General features: G+C 39.7%; 1 protein-coding gene across 1 annotated transcript in view; it reads left to right on the forward strand.

Moving 5' to 3' along the window:
• LOC141016475 (cadherin-18-like) overlaps positions 1-23177 on the forward strand; it is a 165690-nt gene that overhangs the window by 111276 nt on the left and 31237 nt on the right. Inside the window, exons 5-7 of the mRNA XM_073490861.1 lie at positions 2677-2864; positions 6967-7220; positions 9688-9824. Of these exons, the coding sequence (XP_073346962.1) occupies positions 2677-2864; positions 6967-7220; positions 9688-9824 (579 nt within the window). The remainder of the gene's footprint in view (positions 1-2676; positions 2865-6966; positions 7221-9687; positions 9825-23177) is intronic.

Here is a 23177-nt window from a genome sequence, read left to right on the forward strand (position 1 = left end):
TTTTTCTAGCCTAAACAGTCACTATGCTATATCTGCCTGGAGGCACGCTCCGCGTTCACGCGAGTCTCCCTCACCGGACAAGATGAAAGATTATTTTTTTCTTTCTTTTTCTCTCCAATGTTTCATTTTGATATTATTTTTATCTCTAGGTTGTTTTTTTAATTAGAAAACATAAACATTTAATTATATCTTCACTTATAGTCCCTGCCTCCTAAATATAGTTATCAAATCAGGAACGGGTCTAATGCTGTTAACTTCGGAAGTCATGTTAGTATAATAAAAGCAGTTTGTTATCACTTGAAAAACATATCAAACGTTGGACAATTAATGTCTCTAGATATGTGAGAAACTGGTTCATGCATTAATCTCTACCAGACTACTATAAAACTGTCTTTGCTGAGTTACCCAAACAATGGGTAGGCCTCAACTCACATGTACATGGACAGTACATGCCTTACTGCTGCACCTAAATCACATCACTGGCAGATTCAACCTTAAAGTTGGAGAGCAGTAAATGGTTTGGCTGAACAGCACATTTCTGACTTGCTTACAGACCAGTCAGACCTCTCAGGCCATCAGGTGGTGGTTTGTAACAGGACAACAGTTAAGTTGCAGATATAGTTAGGGAGCTTCTAGTTTAACTTCTCTGGAGCAGACTACCTGATGACCTTTGATTGATCAATCAATCGATCAGTCAATAAATCAATCAGTCATTACTTGTAGAGGGCCAATTCACTACAAAAATATCTTGTGACACTTTCCAATTTGAGGAGGTCTAACCAATCTGCAACAGTTGCGAGAAAAAACTGACAGAAACCTTGAGCAGAACAAGACTCAATGGTGGGCGGCCATGTGCCTAGACCGTTTGGGTAGAGGGAGAGGAGCTGAGGGAATAATAACATTAATTAAATAACAATGATGATAAGGATAGTGATGGTGATGATAGCAGAAGTCAAGCAGGACCACAGCAGCAATGAGACATGAATGCGTACAGATACAGAGAAAGAGTGAGGAGCTCAGTGCATCATGGGAAATCCCCCCGCAGTCTAAGCCTATGGCAGATAGCTAAGGGCCTGTGCAGGCTCTAACTATAAGCTTTATCGAAAAGGACAGTTCTAAGCCTACTCTTAAACGTAGAGAGGGTGGGTGCCCGTGGTTCTGGAGGCTCTCCCTATTATTCTAATTTTGGAGACAATAGGAACCCTGCATCATGAGAGCGCAGTGTTAGAGTGGGGTTTTAGGGTACTATAAGCTCTTTAAGCTATGCCGGTACCTGGCTTTGGGGCTTTGTATGTGAGGAGGAGGATTTTAAATTCTATTCTGGAGTTTTACAGGAAGCCAGTGCAGAGAGGTTAATATGGGAGAATGTGATCTCTAATATTAATTCTTGTCAGTACCCATGCAGAGGCATTCTGGACCAGCTGGAAAGTATTTAGAGAATTATTGGGACAACTTGATAAAAGGGAATTGCAATAATCCAGCCTTGGGCATCTTTTTGAGACAGGATGTTCCTGATTTTTGCATTGTGCTATAGGTGGAAGAAGGCAGTCCTTACAATTTGTTTTATGCAAGAGTTAATATCATATCAGCTATAAGGGCCCAACACAATAACTTCTGTTTTGTCTGAGTTCAGTAGCAGACAATTGCAGGCAATACAGGTTTTTATGTCCTTAAGACATGCCTTAAGTTTAACTAATTGATGGATAAGTATAATTGTGTATCATCTGCACAGCAATGACAATTAATGGAGTGCTTTCTAATGATAGAAAGCACTCCACTCAGGACCAAGTTTCATCACTGCAGCTTCGCTGATTTTTAATCAGAGAAGTTGTGCACTGTCCCTTTTTTGTTTCTTTTATTATTTTTTGAAGCAATTTGGTTGGGATTGGGTCTAATAGACTAGTATTGAAGATCAGTCATATGTGTCCACATTCGAAAGCAAACAACAAGTTGCATGTGTTACATGAAAAAATGCCTGTCCTTGCCTTGCATGCAAGTTCATCCTGTAACAAATGTTGTCCTGCGAGAGTATCTCCAGTTACACAGGTGTAAAAACAATTCAGGTAATTCAGGACTAGTTGCACACATGTCTCAGGACAGAATATGTGTTTGAATCAACTTGAATAGCATAGTCTGGGTAAGCCCTAATTTGAAACATCTGCAGTAAGTGTTGCGTATTCGAAGAAGAAATAAACAGTTGCAGAGTAGAAGCGAAGCGAAAAGCAAATACAACATAGTGAATGAAAATTGAAAAGTATATTTTATAAAGCAGTATGACATGACTCTGTGGTTGTTCTAATGGAATTAACTATTTGGACATGAATCTATCAAGTGAGCCATTCAGTAGTACAGGCAGTTCCCATCCCCCAAAGTCTTCTACCAGCCTCCATTAGCAGTGGGCCTTTATTTATTTGAGAATTTGTGTGTGTTGTTCTGAAGTTCATGTGCCGCCATCTCTATAGTCTGGTGGTATGCCAGCGGACACTTCTGTGTCTTTTCCCAGATGGCAGCAGGATGAACAGACTGGGGCTGGGGCTTATTAGTTTACTCACCTGTTCAGAGTCAGAACTGACATCTAGAGAGGATTTCAAAATGCATGTAAAAAAAAAACAGCACTACATGATTGTTTGTTTTTTTTAATTAAAAGGTTTAATGAAAAAAAATGTTCTGTTGCAGAGAGCTACCAGCTGTACGTACCAGAGCTGGCTCCAGTAGGGAAGGCAGTTGGTCGGATCAGAGCCAACGATGAAGATGAAGGGCAGAACGCTGAGATGACCTATAGCATCACTAATGCAGATGCAGCTGCTATCTTCACCATCACTTCTGATACTGATCGCAGGGAGGGAATCATTTCCCTCAAGCAGGTATGAATGAGAGATCATGACACATAGGCTAACAGTGATGTAAATGTAAGTACATAATATGTTCAAGTGCGGCTGTGGGGGAAACTTTAGTAGTAGTAGTCATACGTCATCAGTAGTCTTTGACGGTGTTTATGTAAACAGACATGACAAGACATTTCCAATATGCCATCTTCAGCTGTGGTGATTTCTCCCGCATTACTGTTGCAATCCTGGTATTATCACAATGAGTAGTGGAGTGTATTGGGATACAAATGACATGTGTATATGTCAGTGTACATTTTTCAACAGATTGACCTTTGCTCACTGGAATGAATCCATCCAACTCCTGAAGGAACTCTGTCTCACACTGGTTTTAAATGCAATTGCTCATCTATACTGCAAAAAATGTACCCTTTGCTATTATCTACTAACGATAACTAAAAGACAGCTTGTCTACCTACACATTGGTGGAAGAAGTATTTACGTCCTTATTAAAGTAGCACTATATTGCTTAATCATTTTCCTTTTTTTTTGACACAAAACAAAGTTGTAGTTAGGTACTGTCCAAAGCACTAAAAGGAGTTGATGAAATGGCATTCTGCTTGAGAGGCAAATGGATTGGACCACCGTTGAGTTTCTCATATTAGAGGCACCAGCACCAGTCTTATCAGGTGCAAGGGGCTACGTAATTGCTCTGTGCCTTCCAAGTTTGAACAGTTTTCTTCTTCTTTTCAAACATACTGAAATGAACTGTATAGGAAATGCAGTTGGATCAAATCCAATATGTGTGGCCAGTCTCCCAGCTTCAGCTGGGCTGAAATTCTTTGAGACGGTCGAGTGTGTCTGATTTGCCTCTGCAGCATTTGAACTATGTCTACAGGGGAGCTCGCTCTCAGCAGGAGTGAGCATTACTGTTTTGGTTTTTTTCAGAGCCACAAGTTAAAAGTGGTTTTAATTTTCTTTGTAGCTCTTTTCCAGGCGCTCAAAAACTTGAGAACAGAGGGAGGCTCCCAGCACAAAGGAGAGTCCATTATTGTTTTTCTTTTCTTTGTTTTTCCACAGTTTAACATTTGCTTTTGCCAGCATTGTAAGATTTTATATTCTGTGGATGCCTAATCGTTTGTAAAGAATTATCAATTGGTGTTCTTAGGCATTCCTTGCCGTCAGTCTTTTTTGTGGGGGCCTTTGAGAGCTGGTGATTCTCATGGCCAAAGCACTGAAAGGTCAAAATTCAACCTTAACCTAATTGTAAATGTCTGCATTTACATAGCAATTGTATCCAATGCGCTTTACAGTCACACACAAACACACACTGAAATAGAGCTACCATACAAGGTGCAGTTTTTCCCAAGGACACTTCAACATGTGGACAGGAGGAACTGGATATCAAACTGGCAAACATGATAAGTGGACGACCTGCTCTACCTCCTCAGCCTCAGAATAAATTAAGAAGCCAGAATAACAAAAGCTATGATTTAGAGAGGCTCAACAGGAATAATCTCTTATGAATGGGGAAATATTGTCAATAAAATATGGATACCAGTTATTTATTGCCCCAAATCCCCAATGCAAACCATCTGCATTTAAGGATGACAGGGCCCATCAGGGATTGTATGGTAGAAGAAAATAAATCTGAGATAAGAATTGTTAAACTGAGTAGATGACTTGATAATCTGTGGGCACAGATGGAGTTTTAAGTGAACACTAAGACAATAACAATAAATACAACAGCACAGTTTGATCAATACGATAATGATAAAACTGTCACGGTTCAGTGTCTGTGTGTTTTCTGTTTCCTGTTTTACTTTGAAATTGTACCCTTGTGTGTCGCGTCGTACTTGTCAGTTCCTCCTGTGTGTTTTTCCGTTAATCCCCTCACCTGTCCGAGTCCGTCCTCACTCCACCTGTACCTCGTCCCGTCATTAGTGTCTCTGTATATAGCCTTTGTTCTCCCTCATGTCTTGGTCAGATCATTTCGTTTCCCCCCGTCTTGATGATGTCCTGTGTTCCCCACCAGCTTCCTCCCCAGTGTCTCCTCCAGTGACTCCTCGTGTCTCCCATCTGGTATATTTGTAGTTTTGGTTTCTCCTTTGATTTGTACTTTGCTTTTGTTTGCACTTTGCTTTAGCCTTTTGTTGCTACTTTGTTTATGTCCTTGTGACGCATTTTAATCGTTCTATTTTCCTCGTTATTTGTATTCAGCTTTGTTAATAAAAGCTCGCCCTTTGTTTCCCCCTATACTGCCTCCTGCGTGTGCGTGTCTGCACTTGGGTCCTCCATTTAGTACAACTTAAGACATAACAAAAACAAGGGTTTGGGCAGTAGGGAGCTAAACTAAAAAAAAGCTAGGTTGGAAGACGAAATTGGGACAGGACAGATACTACAGAAATTAAATTAATAAATAAAAATATCGTATTTATATTAATATACTTGGTTGGTCCACTGCACGTCATGTCTTATTAGTGCAGGAAAAGAAAGAGACTAAAAAGAAAACCATCAGTCACTCAGGGCTCTCTCAGAAGTCGAGCTCTTGTACATCCTTGAAGAAAGGGTCCCACATCTTACTAAATTTCCCCAATGAGCCCTTAACTATGCACCTTATTCTTTCCAGTTTGGCAAAATTACGGACATCTCTTATCCACAGCGTGTAGGAGGGGGACCATTTAGATTTCCAATTAAGCAATATCAGCCGTCTGGCGAGAAGGGTAACAAAGGCCACAAAAGCCACCTCTAGGGAGGAGAGAGATACTGTAGGTGGAATTAGGTTCAATCAATGTTCCTGTAACCTTTGATAATGATCTGAAGATTTCCTCTCAGTAGGGTTGTAAAAAAAGGGCAAGACCAGAACATATGTACATGGCTCGCCGGTGCATGGTGACACCTGTCACATGTTGGGTCTACATCTTTATAGATTTTTGAGAGCCTAACCTTTGTAAGGTGGGTGCAATGTAGAATTTGTAGAATCAGTCCATGTTTTGTGCAGACAGATGACTTGTATTATCAAGAGCTTCCTCCCAAATTTCCGGCTGACACCGGCTTACAGGAGTCTGCGTCCAGTTTAAGCCAGACAGGTGGGGAGTTGTGTAAATCAGATTGTAGCCAGGGCTGTATCATTCCACAATTGGATGCCCAATCATAAAACTTCAGATTTGGAAGAGCCATTCCCCCCAACGCCTTTGGCCTGCTGCTTGCGCATCCTTTGGGTCTTTCTATTCCAGATAAATTCCGAAATGATGCTGTCAATTCTATGAAAAAAGTGCTGGGGAAGAAAGATGGGTACACATTCAAACAAATATAAGAATTTCGGGAAGGTGTTCTTTTTGACCGAATTAACGCAAGCAACATTAGCTTTCCCTCTTATCGATGTAGCAGATTCAGGAGGTTGGGAGACTTTGTGGCCAGTTAAGGTTTGGATTTAAACAATTAAACAACATGCAATTTAAACGAATATTTTTTGAGGGGAAGTCACAACATGTCCAAATGTGTTTGTGGTAAATAAAATAGGTATTTTAAGTCAACAAATCCTTCCCCAACCCTATCCAAGTCGTTGTTTGCCTAAACCTAACCAGACCATAAGCACAGAGTTGTCCCAACATGAAAATCAAAAATTGAACCTAAAAAAAATTTAGGTTTCAACATATCTGTGGTTTGCAGACATACATTGGCAACATTTATCTGTCTATTAGGTTGGTCGCGAATTAATCACATTATGGAAGATAAACACACCATCATTCCATCTAGACTATAACATTATCTAACCCCCACACTAGGGCTATGGCCTTCGAATAATAACAATATTTGTTGGCTATATCTCAATACATAATATACAATCATATCGATCAATAATCATCAGTAATGTGGATATAATGACTAGGTTGGTAAAGGCAAGTATTAGAACGAGTAGAACAGTCCAGTTAGTTCAGAAAATTACATCACTTTACTGTAATGCAGTCTTTAAAAGCATGAAAATATAACCCTTTTTTCATATAACCAGACAACATAACATAACATAAACACAATCTAAGATGATATGTAGTCTCATATCATGACAATGATATAACTGATAACCCATCTTTGAAATGTGTCCTTGGTAAGATATTTGTCATTTCTTTGTTGCCCCCAGCCTCTGAACTATGAGAAGAAAAAAGTTCACACACTGAACATTGAAGGCTCCAACACTTACCCAGACTCACACTTCTCCCACCTGGGACCATTTAAGGATTCCACATCGCTGCGAGTCATTGTGGGTGATGTGGATGAGCCTCCTGTCTTCTCCATGGATTACTACATCATGGACGTGTATGAAAACTCACCTGTCGGCACCCAGGTTGGCACTGTAACTGCCATGGACCCTGATAGCACCAACAGCGCTGTCAGGTAAGGGAAATAGTCAATGATGTGATGTGAATGTAGGTGTTTTTTCATGTGCAGGTGTTGTAGTGTTTGGGAGTTTCCCTACAAGAAAAGAGTCTTTAAAGTTTGGTCAAAGCTGTGTCATGCTCTCTGGCTCCAGCAGGTACATTAAACACTTTGCAAAGCCCCACTTCCCTGAAAATACTACATTTTCCTTACTTAGATACTCATGTCTCCCTTGGCATTATGTGATCAACTACGTGAAACATTATTATTGATGTTGCTCCTGGAGCATAATTAACCCCTCACCCCCAGCTTAACTTAACCCTTAACCTCATCAAGTATTTTTTTTTGTTGCCTAAACCTAACCAAAACAGCAGAAAAAAGGGACAATAATAAGTGAGGTTAGTGTTAAAATAATAAGGGATGTCCCAATTGGGATACAAACAGTCTCTTTTAATTTGAAATTATGGTCATGGAGATATATTAATTATGATGTTGTAGGAACAACACCAACATGACGATATCATATATAACATCAGCACAACACTGCTTTCTCTCATATTCCCATTCTCTGAGCCTTGACAGGTGTTACGCTGGGGATTTTTCTTAGGACCCAAATGCAGAGATCGGAGGCAGGAAGTCAGGGAGTTAAGGATTTTATTTTGCAATTGAGTTCTCATGAGGGAAATGTAGATGAGATGACCAGGCTGGCAGGCTGGCAGGTAAGCAGGCAGGCAGGCTGGCAGCCAGGGTTAACTGGAGACAGCGTGGAGGAACTCAGGTGAGCGGGTGAGCAGGAAGCAGAGCGGAAAGGTGCTGGAGGTTCTGCAGACGAGCCAAAAAAAGACATGAGCATAAGCACAAGAGCAATCTCAAAAACACAAAATACTTTGTGCAATCTTAAACACAATAGCGAGTGACACTGAATAAACACCATACAGGACGGAATTATCTGGCACCGGAGTAGTGGAGAGACCAGGGTAATATAGCCAGAGGATGATGAGCTGATGAGAGACAGGTGCGCCTCTCTGCTGCTGCAGACACTGCCGCCACGCCCACAGACACACACACAGGGAAGGAGAAGGGAGGGGGAAAAGACAGATAGGGGAAAAAACACAGAACAACAGAAAAACAACCTGACTGCCACAGAGACACAAGGAACCAGGAAATCGCCTGTCTCGATGGTGAATAACGACCCACGGCAAGCCAAAATTATGATTTTGGTTTAATGTCCTAAAGTTCTGAAAACTAATATTGGTGTCCATCGTGAATTTCGATAGAAATTGCACAACTTATCTAGAATTTCAAATTTACTGGACCAAATGGATCAAGTAGTGATTAGTTTGAGGGGTTTTTTGGAAATCTCAAACATACTGGTGTTGGTTTCGGGGAAATGCTGTTGTAATATTGAGTCCAGCCAATAGCTAAGCGCAATTCTTGGGAGCTTGGCAAGTACAATGAGAAATAACTTTTCAGAGAAAAAGGAGGCATCTTGTGTCCAACTCAATTTTTTCATTGAAGAAATGGAAATCACAAATGACTTTGCTGATCCAAAGCACTTCTTTTAATTCAATTCAAATATTTATGAATATTTGAAGTGAGGGAAAAGAAGTGCTTTTTAGTGCTGATTATCAGGGCCAGTAATCCTATAACCAATTATTGGTGATACTTTAGTAAATTGTGGTTATTCTAAATTATGACACTAAGATTTTCATTTTCACCAGAAATATGCATCCAAATATAATTTATCTGTCTCCTTTGTTACTAATAATTGGTATCTATACCAGCCCTGAAAAAACACATCAGTCAGTTCCTTCACTCCTCCTTCACTCAGTGTTTAAGTTGCATTGTAGATAATGTAGGTGACAGATTTTGAAAAAGAAGAATGTGTGCAATAAAAAAGTGATATCTCTGGCTCTGCTGTGTCAATTTGATCATTTCCTTGTAAATTGTCCAACAGCGTTGTTTGAGTGCCGTGTTGAACCAGTGGACTGCTTTACAAAACCTGGAGCCTACATTAGCCACAATGAACAATGCATACACATGCAGCTTCCTGTGGAGCCACAAAAGGCTTATACTTTTTTTTCACATATGCAGCAATACTCCCTAAGACCTGTATCATACTGTATGGTTGGTGGAGTTACCCTTTAAAAAACATAGCAAAATACATAGTTATGATAATACGTTTGTGGAGCTGTGTTTCATAACCCCCATGCTAGGTTTGAAGTTGAGAATCAGTGGTGTAATGAATTAGAATGTCAAACGTGAGGGATTTAGAGGAATAATAAAATATGAGTGCAGACTCTGTTACACTAACTCTCCATAAGAACAAAGTCTGTAATGAAGAATGGTTTTCATATTGACCATGACTACTAACTGTACTCTCAGTAAATGCACAGGCATCATCGTGTGGCACAGTCTCTTATATTATATTGGCACCTCATTGGCTGTGCTTCCTCTTTACATTTCATGTCATTCTGCATCACAGATACTTCATAGAAAATGAAGAAGAAAGACCTCTGTATTTCACTATCGGAGTGAACAGTGGCATCATCAGGACTACACAGGTTCTGGACCGGGAGGGGACGGCATGGCATAACATCACTGTGATGGCTGCAGAGGTTGGTAAGTTCACAGCAACAGCAGACCAGATCTCCTCTCTCTTTATCTGTATATTCACCCATTAGCATTAAATCAATCTATTTCCCCATCCATCCATCCATCCATCCATCCATCCAACCGGTACTGTTTCCTCTGTCTTCTAACTTATCTCCATCGCTCTTGGAGGCTGTGTTCAGTGCCAATGCTGTGTCCAGATTATATTGTATAGTTTTTTTTATCAATACCGATAACCAGGAATTATATTGGCATTGAAATTTTCAAATGATACCAGCTGGTTGAAGTTTTAAAACTATTAACTGTTCTGCAAAACAAGGCAGCAGCTTTTACATAGGTTTGAAGAATTCTGTATTTGTGTGAAGAAGAATGTATTTACATGTTTGAAAGAAAATAACACATACAGTATGTCTAGCATACAGCTTCTAAGAATAATAAAAGTCCATACATTTATTTCAACCATTTCAGCCAGTGCAGATGAATAACTTCATGGATTACATTTCTATGTCTTTGAAGCTTTCCATGACCTCAAACACAAATTGCAGAAACGATAACAGTCATTTTTAAAAGGCGACTTAACACTGTGAATTTATGTGGAATACCCTTTAAGACACATTTAGTAATCTGACAGGACCTCTGTGTTGATGAGATTATGTGTTCGCTGAGGGCATCTGAGGAATAGTCCATCAGTTCTTTATTCTTGATCCTCCTCTCTCATTTCTCTCCAGCCGATGCTTATCGTGCCAATTACCCTTTCCCCTATCCTTTAATGCACTATAATGAGTGAGTAATGGACATTCATAAATGTCAGGGAGCTCAGTCACCCTGATTCCAAGTCTCTAGGGATTAATCTAAGATCTAAACCATGTGTGCAGGAGGGACAACTACAATGTAATTTAAGACTTCAGATGTTAGCACATGGACGTCTCTCCTCACGCCAGCGGCAAATTAATCTCAATACTAAGGTTTGTCTTCATGAGAGTATAGTCAGTTGGAACTTAAAGCAAACATCCCTTATTTCTTGTCCATTTTTGTCTCATATGACATGTTGATGATCGAGACAAAGAGGTAAACATCTGTTCTTGAGAGGTTCTGGCTCACCGATAGACAAAGAAAAGACAAAAAAGATTCATATTCATAACTTAGGTGCAATCCTATTATTTTAAATTCTGTAGAGAGTTTCTGCTTTTTGTGCCTTCTTCAGGACAACACACAACAAAATAAAACAATCATCTGACTGACAGCTGTTGTATAGAACAGCAGGGTTGATTCAGAGCATGCCTTTGTGATCACTTTAAGATAAAAACTCTTCCACCGGCTTGTCTAGTTGTCCTCCATAAAATCAAGAGCACAGCTAAGGCAAAAGTCTCACTTAAAGCTTGTATCAGCTTCATCTAATGAATATTGATTCTACAACTTAGCCACGCTACAATGAAACTGTTTGCTGTTGAACAGGTAAACCTGCCTCCCAAGCTGGTGTGTGCGCACTTGGACAAAGAGGGCATTCTGACCTGGTTTTACCATCCGTCCTGAGTGATCCAATCACAAGTGGACAGCGTAAACACATACATCACCTAGACCAACGGACACAAGTTTTGGGGGTTTTTTTGGACAAATTAAGAAATATATTCATGTAAAACATTTGTAGTATTTGCAAGAAGGCCCAAATAATTAAGAATTTGTTGTAGGCATTATGTCACAAAGTTTATAAGGTTTCTCCTAACTCAACAACTCACAAAACGGAGCAATTTTTGGCTGGGGACTTTCTCCTCAGTCAAAAAAGTAAGCAGACTATATTGGTAACAGTTTATTGCAATTGTAAAACTTGACATGTTTACTGTCAATAAAATGTTTTCTTCTTTCATACATGTAATATAATTGATGAAATCAGTTGAAACAGTGTTCAAACAGCCATGAAATGTTGGCAGGTAAGACGCACAGACAGGCTGGTACAGTGATGCCGCTTCAAACTGACAAGATAGGAAACATCTTAATGTTATGCATTTAATGCTGAATTTACAAGACACAAAGGATTTTGAATTTGCCACACCTGAAGAACTTGCAAGGTCTTAGGTTTCTTCTCACGCAACAATTCTTTACATCTTAAAATTGTAGTTACTAGTTCAATGGTTAGATCAGTTGGAACAGACTGTGTTCACAAACATCTGCAGCTAACATTATCAGGTTGAGCCTAAACATGTAATTGACTTTACCAAACAGTAACCAAATGAATATTATAAAACATGTAATCTATTCTGCCCTGTTGTTGTGGCTTCTTCTTCTTGTTTCACAGAGGACATCAGTTGAGTAGACTGTCCTTCAATGTGGCCCAAGACACATGTGGGTACACACTGCTAAAAGAATGTGGTCACATTCACACCACAGATGTGTCTAAATGTGGTCTGTGTGATCGAATATCAAATGTGTAGTTAGAGCTGTCCACTTGTGATTGGATCACTCATGACAAAAGGGTATCAGGTCTGAACAGGGCCAAAGATGAATAGTTGTTGTCTTTATCTTAACTTATTTTACAAGTTACTTTGTTGGTCTTTTTGAACACCAAAAATGACGGTGGTAATGCATCAGCTGAGTGCACATCACACTGACCAACATACAAGGCTAACAGTAAAAGTTGGAATCTCTCAGTTAAACTTTTAAGCACAAAGAGAAGTCACACTTTTCTATTCCTCTCTGCAGGTTGTGTTGATATCTGTGCTTGACTGATAGTTGGCAGTCTGACCAGTGAACAGAGGTGAAATGGAGAGGTGGCAGATGGCAAAGCAGGAATGGGGAAAAAGGTGTGAGCATGGCTGGCTGGAGGGCTGGTTAGCGAGTAGGTAGATAACTGGTGTTGATCCTGAGGCGCAGGAGACAACACATTAAACACAGGTAAACAAAACGAGGAAAACATTGAATATGCAGACTATGCAGAAGAGCCAGAAAAGGCATACTTCCATATTAGAAAGAATAGTCTAGCAATGATTGCGAGGAAGCTGTGTTGATGAATGAAGTGAAGGCATACTGTATGTGCAGACTGGGCAGGTGAAAGGAATGAGCTGCTATCACTAGGGAGCTGGAGGGTACTAGGAAGGACCCCACACCCACACAGCATACATTGGGTGCTTTTCATTATGCTAACGGGTCTCCTCCCTTATCTCACTCCAGCGCTGTTGAATATGAGAGCTGTGATACTTTGATCTCGCCGCCATGCAGTCACATGGTTCACGTAGCTCTCAATAGTACCAAACAGTGCTTAAGCCATTGATCAAAAACATGGGGGCCGTTTTGAAATGCTTTTTATTTGCATTTTTATTTTTTATTTGTAGCTCTAATTCTGCTGAGGACAGGCCATTTTTTAGGATGAGTAATTTCCGAAAGTGTTTAATGAAAACAAAACATCTGAGAACTTAATAAATGACATATTCCTGTACAGAACTCACAGAAACAGCCACCTAGTGAGTGTTTGTGTCAAAAATGTACATTTTGTTATTAATTGGTACAGTGAACTAAAATCCAATGTCCCATTGATCTCTGCTCTGTTTAATCCCAGATGGAAGGGGGTGTTCCCATAATGCTTAGTAATGGGCAGCAGTGTAAAGTAACTGCACGTTTACTTCAGTGCTATACTTACAATTTTGAGGTACTTTCACTTTACTTGTGTATTTCCATTTTCTGCTCCTTTCCACTTACATTTCAGATTCTATTGTACTTTCTAGCACACTGCTACTACATTTTTGATAACTTACTTGTAACTTGTAATAGTATTATTAAGATGATCACAATGACCGACGGATGATTCACAAGACAGCCAGCTGTATAGTTAATTGCTCCACCTTTGCCAGCTGCAGTATTAATGTACATATAACAGTATTTCTACATTGTAGTATTGTTACTCTTGCTACAAGAGTACTTCCTCTATCACTGATTTACAGAATGTATACATTAATGTTTTTCTTTTGCTTCTGTGGAATGATTCACATGCTGATGTTATCTTTGTGTTAAGACATTGACATAGACATGCACACCCAGTGAATATCAATGAATGCCAGCTACTGCTCAGTTTAAGCCAAGACAGAAGTTATATCCAATAGTGGCAAATAATCAATGATAGCAACAACATAAAAACAAACAGGAGGGAGAGTGCAGGCAAGTTTTTCCATGAATGGGCAGTTTTTGAAGAAATTCATTCGACATCCTACGGGAGTGATATGTGTCGGAAAGCATGCAAGGAAAGGCATACAAGGATTGAAAATGGCCATTGCTTACTTCCACCAAAATATTATGGAGAAAAGCAGATCTGGGGCTTGTTAAACAAACTGAGCTTAAATCTAAATAACATAAATTTGCACGCCAACCGTACACCAATAACTGCAATTAATTTAAGGTAAATTTAGTCCAACTAACATCTGATTGTAGTAAAGTTAGCTAATGAAATGTTGTTGACGTTATCAAACTAGCTAATTGCAATTATTATCTAATTAGCTATTATTTTAAGACAAACTTTAACTAAAGTTGAGTAGATTCATGACAGGTCAGTTAATGCGTTAAAATGTCAACAAAATGCAGTCATTTCATCATCTTACCAGCCAGCATGCTCGAAAAACACTGAAAATGAATGGGGTTCAGTGCTGAAAATATTCAATGTTTGAAACTATCGGCTGCCATGGAGCTGACTCACTCGTGTCTCTTCTTCACAGCTTAGCTCCTCCCAGTTCACAAGCCAAGATGCAAGGAACAATTCACCTGTTTTTCCTCGCTCCTCATCTCCTTGAGGTGCATTTAAGAGACTGAAAGAGCCTCTATGAATGTAGAGGGGAGACAATTTGTTGGTCACAGGAGTTGAGAGGACAGACAGGCTGACTCAGGGGAAGGCAAGGGAAATAGCTGGGGGCATGGCCATGGCAGTGACACAGACAGCATGTCTTCCTGGTTTAAAATTAAGCCATTTGATTGTCTGTATGGAAACAAGTTCTCCATATACTACATTTGTATCATGAGTTCTCTGTCTAGAAAGATGGAGAACTGATAATACAAATGGTTTGATAGAAGTGAGTAGCAGGATGTTCTGATAGTCTGTGGAACTAAACTGTTAATGCAGTTAAACATGTTCAACAAAAATGGAACATTATTGCTTATTGTTCCTTAGTGTAGAACTTATTGCAGGACTGTTTTATTAGACTGCAATTAAGATGGTACCGCTGACGATGGACGCCTGCACTGGTGCTTCCCAAGCTAATCCTTTATCCTGTTTTAAAATCCTCTGTCCTGTTAAACTCTTCTAACATGTATCACAATGCACTTTGCTTTTGCCCTCTAATGTGTGTGTGTGTGATTAATAAAACTTGAACTTCAACATTTGTTTTTGCTAGGTATACCTACTGACCTAGTGACCAAGGTTTGTCAATGCTTTGTCTTTGTGAAAAGAAGGAGAGCTTGATACGTCCTGTTCCATTGTCAGACGAGTACCTGTCGTAACAATGAGTAAACTTGTGCTGTGTATTGGCAGGTTAGGGAAAGATCATGAGTTCAGTTTATCAGACCATTGAAGTTGAATTGACGCAGGGCATGGCAATAAATTGACATCATATCATGATCATGATATGAGACTGTATACCATGTTAAAATTTAGATTTTGTTACATTTTGATATGTCTTAAGTGTTGTCTTTTCCTGGTTTTAAAGGCTGCTTTACAGTAAAGTGATGTCATTTTCTGAACTTACCAGACTGTTATACTTGTTCTAATACTTGTCTTTACCCACTTAATTATTAAATCCACATTACTGATGATTGATGAAAAATGCAATTCTGTATCATATTTTGTGGAAGTGCCAATACTCATCCCTCCTATATTGTCACAATATCAATCATCAAGGTATCAAAATCAGTATCTGATTTTGTCACCAACTCCTAGCATTCATAGATTGCTTTTGAAGAGATTTCAAAATACCTGGATATATTGTGTATCACAATATAATTTAAAGGCCATATCACCAAGCCCTTAATTAAAGCAGGGGCAGACCTATCTAGCATGGGTATAGATTTGAGTAGGGACACTAGGGACGTGTCCCCACCAATATCCAGCGAGTAATAAATTGTCCCCGGCCATGATTCGGTACACAAATGGATTGTGGAAACAGATTAGAACCGACTAGTCCTGCCTCCCTAAACCAATATCACTAATAGGATTGGCTTTGTGTTTTCTTATCACACGTTAGGTGATAGGTTGGCTCATGAATGTGGGCTGGCTGAAGTAGCTAGCTACGTCCTGTTTGATTTCATTTGCGCCAAAGCTGTTCTGTGCACCCTGGGATAAATAAGGTCAGAAGAACGCCTCATAATTATTCAATAAGTCACAGCAGCCTACATTTGTGACTTGCTCTATCAAAATTAGTCAGATGTCTCAATGGCACATTTCTAGATAAACGTGGATTCATGTCAACATCTTGATTTTCGGTCATTTGGGGGTTTTGTTTGATTTTAAATTAGTCTTGGATTTCAGAATTTGAAACTCTTATCACCAGATTGAGACGATAAATACACTTCTGAAGCTTGTAAAGGCATGATGACAAAATTGGTTCTGAGCTTGGTTAATTTAGGCTTGTGACAGTGGTAATGTACATCAGTGTAGTGCTGCTGGAGTGCACCGGAGTGCCACTTCTTTTTCTCCGAGTGAGGAAATGAAATCTTCTCAATTTGCATAATCCAGTTGAATATTAAAATATTTAAGTTTTAAATTGCTAAAACTACTACAGATGTCTCTCCTTTCAGAGGATGCCATTGCTGTGGAATTACAGGTGCAGAAAAGGAGGGGGGACTTTTATTTTATCCATCTGATTTTGAATTAGCTGTAGTACGCACCAACAACCACCAGGTGGCACACATGAGCAGTCCAGACTAAAGTGAACACATCAGAGCCCTGAGCTGTCTCCTCGCTCTGGAACCAGACATGCTGTTTTATTTTTCTAATTGACTCAGTCGGTATCAAAGCATGGGTCAAAGCGCATTAATTAGAGGTTTACTGTGTGTCAGAATCTAAATCCTGGTTGGATATTAGTTTGTTACTCAGGACTATCTAAAGTTAGGGTTAGTTTATTGCCATGCCGAGCTGCCACTGGACAAACCTATATTTCGTTAGCCTACGAAATAGATCTTGGTGTTGTAAATAGTATAGGATATAAACAGTAAGCAACATCTAAAATTATCCTCACTAATAACGAATAAGCAGTTATAACGTAGCCTAAAAAGCTGAACAGTGCGACCACCAGAGCTGCTGTCCATCCCAGCACACACACACACACGGGCTCTGTGAGAGCTTGCCTGTCATCTCCAGGTAGAACAATTATTGTTAAACACTTACAGTATGCTTATTTTCATCTTATGTCAAAGACAATGAACAAGGCACAAAATCAATGCGCAAATAATTAAATACATGCGGTAAATAATGAATCAATAGACAACACTGAATAAAACTTTGTGTTAACTTAGTGACACTTTTCCCCGATCTGACTCAGGCTCTTTTTTTAAAGATAAATGTGCACAGTCTGCATATAGCCTACTGTATGTGATGAGTGTGTTGTTTTTGAAAAAACAAAACAAAAAAAAAACTAAGAAAAAACACAGAGAGCTGTTCTTTATTTTATACATGATGAAACGAGGAAAATTTGAAATGACAACACGCAGTAGCAATGGCACTTAGAGTTCAGTTTGAAATAAACATAGGTATCACATGCAATTGTGTACATGGGATCTCTATCTGTTTTTAATTCCTCCCTTGTGATGTATTTTGCTTTCTTCTAACTGTCCTTTACTGCTTTTATTTTCTTATTATAATCTATTTATTGTCCCTTACTCCTTTTACTGCTCATAATAACTCCTTGATGTGGTGTCACTTTCTAAGCATCCTTTATTGCTTTTTATTCTTTTATTTATTTCTATTTTTGCATTTACTTTTTTAAATGATCTATTTTTATTTTATTTATTGAATTATTTTTTTCCTCTCCCTCTCCTCCTTTTCTGTGATTTTGCCTGTTTTATCACTTTTATTCCTTTTACTAACTCATTTTGACTTTTAGTGTTTTCACATTTTGTGTTCTGCCTTCTTGTTGTAACTCACCTTAGACTAGACTTCCTTGCATTTGGCTTGACTGTTGGTAAACTCTTTTAAAGGTGCTATATAAATAAAGTTTATTATTATATTATTATATTATTATGCTTTGGCAACTTTGCTATACATCTGCCTCTCCATAAACGAATGACACAACACGGGAGGGCCAACTCCTCAGGTCAAGACTCTGCTGTCCACTTACATCTGAAGGAGAAAAATCATTCCTTTGAGGACAACAATGTGAACATCTTGGCCAAATGGTTTGAAAGAGGAGTAAAAGAATCCATCTATGTCAAACTGGAACGACCGTCTTTGAACAAAGGAGGTGGCCGACGACATTACTTATATCACCCGCCTACAATGCTGTACTGAGTTCCCTCACCAGACGGCTTAACAACCATTCACACCTGGGCTCACCTAGCCTTAGCAACCCACATGAAGTTGGGTCAACGACCCACAAATGGCCCTAACGACTCTGAAACTCAGAGCTCACACGTGTCCTTAACGACTCTGTCAGGACACTCCCACACAGAGTTTAAAAGCCTGCTACTCCTCCAGTTAGTTAGAACTGAAGAAGCCTCTTGGATGAGAGGTGAAACGTCTTCAACAAACTGAAACAAGTCCAGTTGCCTACGATACAACAGAATTACCATGACCTGGATGACTGAGAACCTTCACCAACACGTTAGCTACTGTTGCTCTCTGTGAGTGGAGCCACTGAGATGAAGCATTGAGAACGTCCATAAAGTCAGAAAATCTGAACCGAGATCTTCACAAAGAAATCCACAGTCCAGCAGCATTTAAACAACTTAAGCCCAGTGATGTATGCCAGAGCAAACAGTAGAATACACTATATGATGTACCACCATGAAATTAGAGGCCTCATTATAATGGCTGATGTAAGTATTTGTGTCCATTTTTTTGGTCTACATCGCAGATCTCCCATGCTCTTTCATTATTAAAGTCAGCACAGTGTTACATATCTGCTTTGCAGTGGTTTGTAGCAGAGAGGTCAGGAGCAAAGGTTACCTTCATTCTGTCTGCAGTTGAGACTGGATCAAAAAGTTCAGCTCTCTGGTGAATTAGGCAGAGAGAAGAGGGTTGTTTTTTTCAGATATGGTATCTGACCTCAGATCCGATCAGAAAATGCCTCTCTTGCAGTGGCAAGCTGCTCTCCAGACACACTCTATAAGCCTTCTCTAATGGGATGAGCTGAGAGGAGCCCATCAAAGCAGAGCACAGAGGTGGAGAAAGGATTTAGACAAGAAGAGATGACAGGGAGGGGAGAGATGAGAGAGTTAAGGACAGGAGAGAGTATGAAAAAAGACGTCAGGACTGCAGTTTAGACTTCAAACCCACTTTATTCTCCAGCAGCTGTAAGTTTAACTGTACTGTAAGGGGAAAAAAATCCCGAATAGAGCATGAAATCTAATGACTTTGCCTGAATAGACCATAAGGAAAAGTAAATCTGTCGTTGTAGGGAAATTTTAGCTCAAAGTATGTGAAATATTAACATGAATGAGCGTGATGGAGAGTTACACCAACAATATTATGTTACACCCCTGCTCGCTAGGGGAAAAGGGAAGCAATATAAGAACCTGATGGTTTTGGTTCAAGTAAAGTTATATATTTGGCAGTCAAAACAATAACAAATAAGGAAGGTGAGGCAAAACTACAACAGAAAGGGCCAACACGTGCTATCAAGTCAAAGCAATACATTTCGCAAAAAGAGGACTCTTCAGAAATGAACAAAAAAAACGAGCTGACTTTCAAAAAATGAACCAAATGTGAACATAAAGCTTCACCAGCTACTCTGGTCAACATCGAAATAAAAACACTCAAAACAGCATCCCTAGTGAACATAAACGACGACTGTACTCACCAAGATGGTGCAAAGATTGTTATCAGTTTTTAAAACTATACCTGGCCCATTTAACAGAAATATTTACTAACGAAGCATTAGAACTTCTACGAGTTCTGAAATTACTCTAATAGGCATCATGTGCTCAATCAAAGGCACGCTGGTGAGAAGTGTGTTTGCAGAAACATAAACTTTCAACATTTAATTTCGGCGACTGGGCCATGTTTGCCTTGCTGCTGTTGGAAGGAAGGAGGAAGCAGTGAATAAGGTTCTTTGTAGCTGTAGACATTTATCCAGCCTTTATAAAGACTGCTTAAATGATTCAGACATAAATAATTATTATGGCCCTCCATTTTTCATATTGACAATTCATATATCCAGCATTATGGTCTTGTGTGACCTCGTTACATCAGAAGACTGTGTGTTCTTTATTATGTTTCCATTCCAAAGATTCTGTCGCCTCATTCATTTCAGTGAATTTCAATCGGCTTTATGAAATCATGTTAACGCAGATCAACACATCAGTAAGAACCACGTTTCACACTTTTAACTGACTGCAGCAGAACTGATTGGTTTGTGCCAAACTCCTCTGGAATAGCTGCTCACTGGTGTCAACTAAAAATCTTGTTATCAGTTTGTTGTCATCCAGTGGTCAAATATCAGCCACAGAGAGTGCAATTTAAACTATAGAATCACAGTAGAGAGCACATCTTTTCTTTTTCGGTATAATTCTATCATAATTCTGGTGCATTTAAACCTTCACCACTTTTAAGGCTTTGAACATCTATGAAATGTCTTACAGAAAGAATAAAGCACAGTGTCCTCAAATATTTTGCAAATGTTCTATTTGGAACCGGTGATGACTCATGTTTGCAGATGAGTCCCTCTGAGGACAGAGAATGTTCCTTTTCTTGGAAAGCTTGCACTATAAAGAGCTACTTTGACACACAGGAAGTGTGGCAATGTCTGTATTTACAGAGAGCTTGTCCTTCGCCTGTTTTTTTGGGATGTTTCTGATGTGCAAGGTGTGAGGGCTTCAGGTGGGGCAAAGGGCTGTGTTCTCGCCACCGTGGTCAGGGGTCGTACGGTCAGGGTGGTGTTGTTAGGCTGGGGAGGAGGGGGCCAACTCAGTGTTAGTATTTATTTACTTTAGATTTCCTTAGTTCACTTCCCCACCCTCCATTAGACTTCATCATTGTCAGACAATGTGGAATACACACACACACACACACACACACACACGTGCACACACACGCACGCACGCACACACACACACACACACACACTTTTGTTAATTCTGCTGTTTTGTTTTCCTCAAAGCAAAGAATTAAGCAGTAGACAGATATTTGATTTCTTCAATTAACATAGTAATTGGTAGAACAGTACATGACATTGAAGGAGGTGATATTGTACCTGCAGTAGTTCATTAGTCAACACAAACAACTAAAGTAGTATCAACATCAACTGAACATTTATAAGTAAGGTAAGTCATAGACCTATCTGTTGCAGCTCCATTTGCATTGTGCTAAGTTGCACCTGTATTTGTATACACATTAAAGTAGCTTCAAGTATTAGTATGGACATTAGTGAACATCAATGGACTTTACAGCAAGTACAGAACAAACAAATTATTTCAATGGCTTTTCTTGTCTTATTGAATCCCTCTGTAACAAAGTTCTGCCAAACCAGTCAGTCCACTAATAGCAGTTTTAAATCAACGTTACAGGATACTTCCACAGAACTGTTAACAGGTGGGAGCAGAGCTGGACCCAGCCAGGTGACCCAACATGGGAAAATCAGACATCAGAGAGGGAAATGACAGAATCACACCTAGCTGACCAGCCACCACAGCGCCGCTCTCTCTCTCTCTCTCTCCTCCTTCCAAATGTGTATGGCAGCCTCCAGGCAGCCTCCAAGCGCCGGAGTCCTGTATGAATTGACACACTGGTGCGGCTTTACGCCGGAGCTGCTTGCTTCTGTGTGAACAAACAAAGGCAAAGAATTGGCGAACCTCCAGAGATAATGCGGCGTGTCTGTGCGAAAAGGGCTATAGCCAACGGTACCCTGACTGCTGTTAGTTACCGTGATGAAATCCTCAGAGCGATTGTCAGACCGTACGTTGGTGCAGTGGGCCCTGGGTCCCTCCTGGTGCAGGACAATGCCCGGCCTCATGTGGCCAGAGTGTGAAAGCAGTTCCTGGAGATCGAAGGCATTGATGTCATTGACTGGCCTTCTCGTTACCCTGACCTAAATCCAATTGAGCACCTATGGGATGTTATGTAGCGGTGCATCTGCTGCTGCCAAGTACCATCACAGACTGTCCAGGAGCTCACTGATGCCCTGATCCAGGTCTGGGAGGAGCTCCCCCAGGACAGCATTTGTCAACTCATCAGGAGCATGCCCATACATTGTCTGAAGTGCATACAGGCACGTGGGGTCCATACACACTGCTGAGTCACATTATGAGTTGCCGTGATAAAATTCACGCAAGTTGGATCAGCCTGTGATTTTAATTTTTTTGTTTGATTTTCTGTGTGATTTTGAATCCAGCCCTCAGTGGGTTGATGATTTTGTCTTTCATTGACCGTTATGTAGTTTTGTTCTCAACAAATTATACAATGTACATCAGTAAAGATTTTCAACTTGAATAATTCTTTCATCATTTCTGATGTGTGATTAAAGTGTTCCCTTAATTTTTTTTGAGCAGTATATCTTAAATTAAGCAAAAACAGTTAAAGTATTCTTGTAAAAACATTTGTGTGCCTACATTGTATTTCTAATACAATTAAGGATACTATTTTTTTTTTTGCCTGGGTTATCCTTTAATATTGTTGTGACATGGTAATAATTGAATATTTAAGCTGCTGCTTTCTATAAGAAACTGTTGTTGAACTGAAGTATATGTTGAACTGAGATATTTTGGGGCGAGGAGTGCTTCATAAAGTCATAAATGATTTATCAAGACATTTCTGTTTTAAAATGGTATAATTATGTTCATTAGATTGAGGAATCAGGTGGGACTGCAGCTAAATTCTATTACTGGAAGAACTGCAGTTTGGGACTCTTCTGGGTTTTTTTTCCTTTTTGCTTAATGAATTGATCGTTGCTTCTGCTGGGTGTTGCACAGTCACATTCATGCACACACCCACACATAACCATTCACGCCTATTAAGTTATTGCAGTAAAGATTAATAAGGATAGCAGTAGTATACTGTATGTGAAATACGGCACAGTAACAGGATATAATGAACTGTTGATGTTGAGCCATATACTGTACATGCCTCCAAGCCCCAAGAGGTTTCTATCTCGAGTGATAATGAAATATAACACTGGTGCAATTTGGGGCACACCTGCAATATGCAATGTGAAACTTACAGAGCAACAAACAGCTACCATA

Source organism: Pagrus major, chromosome 21 (assembly GCF_040436345.1).
Source record: "Pagrus major chromosome 21, Pma_NU_1.0".
Classification (NCBI taxonomy): Eukaryota; Metazoa; Chordata; class Actinopteri; order Spariformes; family Sparidae; genus Pagrus; species Pagrus major.